Raw genomic sequence first — 8,246 nt, 5'->3', positions numbered from 1 at the left:
TGGGGTCACCCATGGAGAGGCATCGAATTTCTAATAAAGTGATGAATACTGCTTCTACTTATATTTTTTCTCTCTCTCCATACGTGTATATTAATATATCAGAGATAAAAAAAACCTGTCATATACACTACATAGAACTTACCATCTATAAAAGAGGTAAAAGAGACTAGTCATATCCCATGGCAATCAATGCCAGCAGAAGTAGGGAACGTCAGTGCCAGGAAGAAAATACAAACCAATCCACTCTGTTAAATATAAAGGCAGCTTGATGATCCTTCTAAGGTCAGTGATGATGACGCATGGTTGCCCGCCCCCCAACTTAATGCCAAAGAAGCTGGTGTTGTTCTGTGATGAAAGTAATTAAACACACAGAAAAATCATCCAGGAGTCTATAATGTGGACTAGCATTGACCTCATGGACAACCTAAAGATGGTCTGGAAAGATAATGAACAATCATTTCTATCTGTACCATTCCATTTCCAAGCAAACACTGTTTGTTAACAAAGAAGGTAGGGAAAGAGGAATTACTGGTGAGTGGCCAGAGCCACAACACCTGTCCTTTCAACTCAGGCCAACAAGGCTGGATGGGGACAGCCAGGCTGACGCTTGCCACCCAGCGTTTCCACAGGGTGGACCAGCTGCTGGAGTGCTGGGGGCTGAGGAGTGTGAGACCAGCCCAGGTACAAAAGGATGTGGGAGTTTGCATTCAGTTCTTATTCTTTCAGAAAAGAAGGGAGACATCTTCTTTCGCAGCAAGAGCACAAAGTACGTCTATCCCTTTTTGCCCCACTCTGACAATAAAAGTGCATCAGTATAGGGACACCTGGGTGGCTCGGTGGTTGGGCATCTGCCTTTGGCTCACGACATGATCCCGGGGTCCTGGGATCAAGTCCTGCGTCGGGCTCCCTGCATGGAGCCTGCTTCTCCCTCTGCCTGTGTCTCTGCCTCTCTCTCTCCCTGTGTCTCTCATGAATAAATAAATAAAAATAATAAAATCTTTAAAAAATGCATCAGTATTAGTTCCAACTCTGTAGCAGATGAGACATAATTCCTTCTCCAAAACAGAAGAATAAGGTTTTTTTAAAGATTTTATTTATTTATTCATGAGAGAAGAGGGTGGGCAGAGACACAGACAGAGGGAGAAGCAGGCTCCATGCAGGGAGCCTGATGTGGGACTTGATCCTGTGACTCCGGGATCATGCCCTGGGCCGAAGATGGGCTCCAAACCGCTGAGCCACCCAGGGATCCCCTAAATACAGTTTTTAGAGAAAACAAAAACATAAAGATGGCAGTCCCTTTCGACTTAAAAATAGTATATATGTAGGTCATTTACAGTTTTGGGGGGCAAATAGCTAAGAACATACCCGGAAGCTAAGAGCACTAGTCTTCCCGTGTCTTTCCATCCTGGACTGTGTGTTGACAACCGCACCCCAGCAGGGACAAAACCTCCTCCAGACTGATGTGAATACTGAAGGCAGAACAAGAGGAGGAAAAGCCTAGATCAAATACCTTCCTATCAAACTAACTGTCAAATGCTCTGTGATCACCTTGAGGTAAGGAAGCCTCCTGGAGAAGACAAGAACACTTTAAAGGTGCCTGGCCCAGCAAACACATCTCCCCCAGTGGTTACCTTCTTACCCTGGCAATGACAGTGTTTTTGTGGGTGCATCATCCTGTTGACATGTGTGGTGAAATACAGAGTGACGCGTCTGTGTGTCTTTATATCTCTGCGTGTACGTGAAACCCGCGCCAGCAGGCTCAGACAGAGGAAGGAAGGAGAGCACAAAGAAACACGGGATAAAGTTCAAGAGAAACCACCGTACGGATTACTAAAAAATATGAAAGTGATCAATGCCAATGGGATTTTCTTATTAAAGAGTGACAAAAAAAAAAAAAAAAAAAAAAGAATGACAAGTTGAGAGAACTAAACCAAAAATGTCAATAACCACAGTTGACCTTTAGTGGGAAACTGTCAGTGCTTTTTAATAAGTGTGGTGAGGAGAGTTCAAATCACAGCATAACAGAACTGGCTTAAGGGTTAATGCAGTTTGCAGTTAGTATATCATCTAGCAGTATTATTCAATGAGGGAAGTTACAGTTGGAAAACATGACATTTTAATTCCCCGTGAGTAAACTGATCAGGAACTGTAAAATCATCACTGGAAGAACATGGACACAGTCAAGCATAACAAACCTACAGAAGGAGAATTATCTCCAAATTTAGGAAGTACATTGATTTACCTGCCTACCCGCCTCTTCAAGCCTATGCTTAGCACACGTGCAAAAATAAAACACAACTACCGCCATTATTACTATCATTTTCTTTTGCCCTTAGGTGAGAAACACCGGACAGCTACATGCTGAGCCACGCTAACAAAACTAAACCTTTCACTTTCTTTAATAGTAAAATTACCATTACTGAATCATTGTCATAAAAAATGCATTCAAGTACATTACCACTTATTTTAAATAAACACCAATTTTGAAACAATCAACTTGGAAAAGCTGTATAAGTTTTTTTTTTCTTTTTTAAAAATCCCTGATTACATTTCTATTTGTTCACTGTGGTAGGCTGAAACATTGTATTTTTAGAGACTAGCTACCACTTAATTTCTTTAAAAAACAAAACAAAACAAACACAACAAACCTGTGTAATGTAGAACAGCAGTGAAGCAAGAAAATTGTGTGCTTGTCACTTCTCTTCACTGTACAGAAGAATTGTGATAAACCATGGTACTGGTGCCACTTAGTACATGAGGAAACACAATTAACTCCTAGCACAGAGCACATGGTTTACTAAGATAATACTCTATGAATTCCAAAGTTGGGATGCTCCTCTGCATTCAGGCCACCGGAGCATTCCCACTGGAGTCCTTGGGAGGCTTTGGACGTAGTCAATAGTGCATATTTCCCATCCCGTAGCTGACAATGTGTGCAATTAGCAGGGACTATGGGAGTACTGGTCTGATGCCTGCAGCTCCTGAATTTGAAGCTTAGCTCAGTACATCCTAGAAAGTAATCTGCACACCACAGTGCCTAACAATTTCTATGCTACCGCAGTTTCTCTCTCAAAAGAAGATCAGACCTAAAACGGAAGCTTCTCTGGGGGCTTTTTAAATCACCTTACATCGGTCAGTTTTGTCTATCCATTCATCCACCATGCTGCAGCCTTCCAGCATTCTATTTGATTAGTGGTGTGCACGTTACCTAAAAAGATAGACACCTGAATTTTCTGTAACCTTCTCAAAGAAGCTGCACTTAGTACAGTAATTCGAGAAAACATCTTATCCCTAGAAAGAAAAATAAAACCTACATGGGATGTGCATTTTGCTGAACTTACTTATGTTTATAGGTAAATTACTTACAAAGGTGACACCAGAAAAAGAACCTGTATCCGGCCCACGGTGACAAGAACAGAATGTCTTACGGCCCTTGCCAATGCACCGGAATTGATCGTGTACGCGTGGGAGAGACCTTGTACACACGTCAGCCTTCCGGGTTACGGATCAGCAGTGGGAGCTGTCTGTGTCTTTCATTTTGTCGGTGCTGTCTTCTTTGTCTTCTGGTTTAGTTTCGCCTCCGTCATCCTTGCGTTGAGTTGAATCTTTCTCAGTGACCTGGTCTTTGGTTTGGGGTTCGTGTGTGGAAACAGGATCTAAAACTATAACGGGTCCAGCTTGCTGCTCACTGCCACAGTACTGGCTCTCGCACCCAGCGTTACTGAGAGGCCTGGAGGAAGGACAGTTACACAACACAATAAAAAGCAGAGAGAGAAAAATATTTGGCTTTCATATTCCTGGATTCAGACCAACCAAAAAAAAAAAAAAAAAAAAAAAAAACCCAAATGCTCTAAGTCTAATTAACATGCACAAAGTGGTCTTTGAGGTGCCAGCCATTAAAAGAAAAAGGAGCTATTAGATGACATTAGGAGCATGAGGCCAGAAGAAAGAAGGCGGAAAAAGTCAGAGCAATTAACTAGGGAAGTGTTAAAAAGCCAAATGCACCTACCTGCTTAATTACACACTCTTCTCAAGAAGTGCAAAGCTCCTGGGTGCCGTGTGCGGGCCTCCCCACTGCCTGCCGCCCAGACTCCTGTCCCACCTTCACTTAGCTGGAAGGAACCATTACACCCCCCCACCACCCCCAGCCCCTCATGTCCCTGGGGACATCTGGCTGCAGACTAGCTCTGAGGAGACTGCTGCTGAGGGAAGGAGGCCACCCCGTCACCAGGGACAGCTGGGAGCCGCGCCCGCCTCTGCCATTACTGACAGGAAGAAATCTGGTCAGGCCCAGGGAGGGGTGAGCGAGGAACAACAGCAGATGGAAGGATCCAGAGAGTAAGCTAAAATGCTAAGTGACCATAAACTTTTTCTAAAAAGGAGAATCACGTCTCTTGAGAAAGTTCTTAAGGAATTCCAGAGAGCAAGTTTCTTTTTTCCACAGCCACTTCCTCTCTTCCCTTCTATTCTGATGCAAGAGGCTACTGCTTCTCAAGCTACGTGACAGTTTCCTTGTAAAAACAGAGATGTCCACGTCTTCCCTTGTCATGTGTCAGGAAGTTAGGCTGTTCAGGCACCTACTCCTCTCAGAAGTCACGGTCAGAGGCCACCATCTGAAGGTTCGGGGCTGCTGACCCGGGGCCTGAAGGCTGAAGGGTGTGTGATAGGCAGGACAGGGGCTCTTCAGACGTATTTGGTCTTCCTGGCAAATGCTAAGATGTAAAGCATGAACCAACCCCCCCCCCCCCACCACCACCACCACCACCAATCCCACCTCTGGACATCAGGACATACACTGGCAAGCCCACTGCTCGACCCGCCCTTTGTAGGACCTGATGCTACTGTTCCCTGACCCCTGGAGCAGGCCGGAACCTCCAGCTAGACACTCCCTTACCACCTGCTACTTCTCCCTGGTTGGACTCCCCACAGTCATAATGAAATACCGTGTAATTAGCTGTTTAACGCCTGTCTCTTCAAATAGAACGTAAGCATCCACGAAACAGGGACTGTTTAGCTTTGTTCACACTTCTACCCCGTACCTAGCACGGATCCACTTGTGGCATAAATGAGTGAATACTAATAAAGTGAGAAAGGCTCAGAAACCCAGGCTTTGGTGTGAATAGGTCTGGAGATCTCTCTTATACAACAAAAAAACAGCAGAACAAACGCTCAACTACTGAGAAAAGGCAGCCTGCACGATCCAGCGACAGGTACAAAGAGCTCAAACCCCACAACCAGGGTCTTATCACTTTCTGAGCAGCACTATGAAATCTGTCAAATGCATGGAAACCTTACTCCCTCTGGCTATCCGGTTATACGGTCACTTGTCGATGATGACCAGGTCACACACACACAGCTGTCTTCTGTGGCAGTGGTGGAAACCACTGGGACGACCAGGAACCTGAGAAGGAGGCCATGCTGCAGGGAGGACAGATTCTTTCGTTTTTGCCTTGACTCACCAATGCCCCTGTCATTAGAAAACACCATGACACTTTCCTGTCAACCTTGGCCAAAGATCCACTTCTCAAGCTGGCTGTGGCTATGCTCTGGGAATCAAGAGGGGATGTGCTTTCCCCAGCAGTACCTGCAGAAAGTCTAGAAAAGCCTGTCGCCTCTGTGTCTGATGCTGGGCCTGAAGCCTGCAGTTCTGGCAAGGAACTGGATGATGGGCGAAGAGTGGCCAGAGACTGAAGACAAACCAGAGGTGCATCTGTCCTTTACAGTCTCCAATCCCCACGATGCAGACAACCTGCAGGATACACCAGAGCCTTCTACACGAACTACACACATACTTGGTCTAAAATTTGGAAAAGCTGAAGGAGGAGCTGGGGAGGCGGGGTGTGGAGCTGGAAAAACTGTGGGCCAGCTGCTATCACATGCCAGCTAGGTGACACCTCATATGAACTGTAGCAGCACCTGCCCTAGATGGACCTTTGGAGCCTTCAAGACAAAACAAAAGAGAAATAACTACTGTTACCTCTTCATCCAAAATCTCATGCAAAGTTTTCTTGTGGTCAAACCTAACCTGGAAACAAAGGGACAAGGGAATTCCAGGAAATGAAGCGCCTGCCTAGCTAGGCCATTCCAGTCAAAGCCACAGTAGTCTGCAGGCCGGTCACCCGTCTGGCTCTGCCGTCTTGGTTCAGAGCCCACCTCTGCTCTAAGCATGCAAAGGAAGCCTCACCTCATTCCAGGGGAGCAACTTCCATCAACTCACACTGACCTTCATCACTTCTGCAGAACTACCCCGGTGGTATGTCTGCAAGTCAAGGAGTGATGAACACATCCTTAAAAAGCTTTCTGCATCAACTGGAGGTGAAAACTTCCAGGAAGTGCTCTCAGGGCACAGGTACAAAAAAAAAAAAAAAAAAAGAACTGGATGCTGACTGAACTGAAAACTCAGAAGCCTTGTGTGGTCAGGATGAAACTGGCCTGGAATTATCTCAGTCCAAAGAATTGCTCTTCTCGCCTGAAGTAAGCTTCTCAACTGCAGCTTAATCTATCATTAAATCACCTGTAGGCTACAGTTTGAGAACTCTTTTGTTGATTATTGCTGAACTTCGCACAGTGGGCAGTTTCTCTGAATCTCTGTGTTGAGAGTCAGAGTAACTGATTTCTCCAGGATAATGACCACTGACTTGGAATCCCAATGGGTTAAAGCTAAAAGGGGTTATGGCAATCATCGAATCCAACTGCTCCCTTTGGAGGGGAGAATCTGGCCTAAATCATATGTAGCCCGTCAGCGGCAGAGCTAGAAGAATTAGGAGCCAACTCCCTTTTCCTGCCTTCTTTCATGGTGCCATGCTGCTTATTCAAGGGGTCTTCTAGGAATAGGATAACGATGCCACAGGTTATTTTTGGCATGTTTACTGGTTTCTTTCTTTCTAACTCCGTTTTCAGGTGCATCTTTTAGAGTCTGTCCCTTCAAGCTATCGCTTGCTGTTCTTCTCTTTGTGACTGGTAGCTCCTCTGGATTTGACACATTAGACCTATTCCTGGTTCCCACGGGGAGCTACCCAGAACTCCTTCTGGAACGAGGGCCCTTCCTCTGCTCATTCTCACTCCATCCCCATCTCATGGGAAGAGCCAGAGAGTGCCATCAGTGATGGTGCCAAGAACCCAGGCTCTTGCTCCAGGCAGCCACAGTGGCAGGTTCCAGGTTAGAGCCCCGCCTTCCCCAAGGTAAAGTCGCAGGTGCTGAAATGTTAACAGTCCAGTAGGAATTGCAGTATACTACCATTTTGTTCAATTTTTCTGCTTTAATTCTTCATCTAAGGGCAGTGACCACAAATAAGGAATTAATATTTAGTACTCAAGAAAAACATGGCAGTTCCTCTCCTGTATGCTACAAAATCTCCAAGTAAAACTTCAATTTTATAGGTGCTATAAAGGCTAAAATCATGTGACATTCAGGTTGAAAGGCATTACCGACTTGAACTAGCTCAACCTTTCCATTTGTCAGATGAAGACACTGAAGAACAGGGAGTCAAATGATCTGCCCAAGGGCACACAACTTGTGAGTACCAGACACAGGACTAAAAATCTTAGAATCTGGATTTCCTGTCTGGTATATATATATATTTTTTTCCCTATCACAACATACTGGTAGTCATTTATGATCCATTCCAAATATTTTCATGGATCACTTTAGACGGTTTGCTCAAGAGCTGTTTCAAGACAAAAAAACCGAAAAGCCAAATAAAAGCTAAGAGACAATGTAGCAATCTGTGCCACTTTACGAAGCCAGATGTCCAAGTGCAACTGGGGCGCCCTTTTAGAAAGCAGCTACTCTTCCCCAACTGCCAGAGAGCCAGAGTGTGGGGCTTGGGCATGGGGGGCCACTTGCTGGTCGGAGGAAGGACCTGACTCCAAAGCACAGTGGTACCGGAGGAACCCGAACAATTGTAAACAGCACTGCCAAAGCTGAACTTTCATAAAGGGACTCCGCGATTTCTCAGACTGTGTTACAAGAGACGAAAGAGCAGCATTCTAATTTTTAAAAAGCACATCATTGTTTGCATTCAATGAAACTCCTTTCAAAATCAACTTTCCACATTCCAATTATATTCAACAACATTCTAGCTAACATTTCGGCTGCAATTCAAATTAACTAATGCCCAAAAGAGCCCTAATAGACGTGGTTCTGAGCTCAATTGAATACAATCAAAGCTCATGAAATGAAGGGGGAAATGCTTATTTCATGCAAATTCTGCATATCACTCAAGCTTAATTTTACTGATAATATA

The 8,246-nt window shown here is 44.9% G+C and overlaps 1 protein-coding gene across 1 annotated transcript in view; it reads right to left on the bottom strand.

Annotated features, from left to right (window-relative positions):
- Window positions 1-1,958: 1,958 nt before the first annotated feature.
- The window catches only part of SHTN1 (shootin 1), a 96,735-nt gene continuing 90,447 nt past the window's right edge, over window positions 1,959-8,246 (bottom strand). The window contains exon 17 of the mRNA XM_072805169.1: window positions 1,959-3,730. Within this exon, the coding sequence (XP_072661270.1) occupies window positions 3,508-3,730 (223 nt within the window). The 3' untranslated portion in view covers window positions 1,959-3,507. The remainder of the gene's footprint in view (window positions 3,731-8,246) is intronic.

The sequence above is a fragment of the Canis lupus genome, chromosome 29, assembly GCF_048164855.1.
Source record: "Canis lupus baileyi chromosome 29, mCanLup2.hap1, whole genome shotgun sequence".
Taxonomy (NCBI): domain Eukaryota; kingdom Metazoa; phylum Chordata; class Mammalia; order Carnivora; family Canidae; genus Canis; species Canis lupus.
Note: the sequence above shows the minus strand (reverse complement) of the source record. Positions and strands in the feature narration are given on the sequence as shown.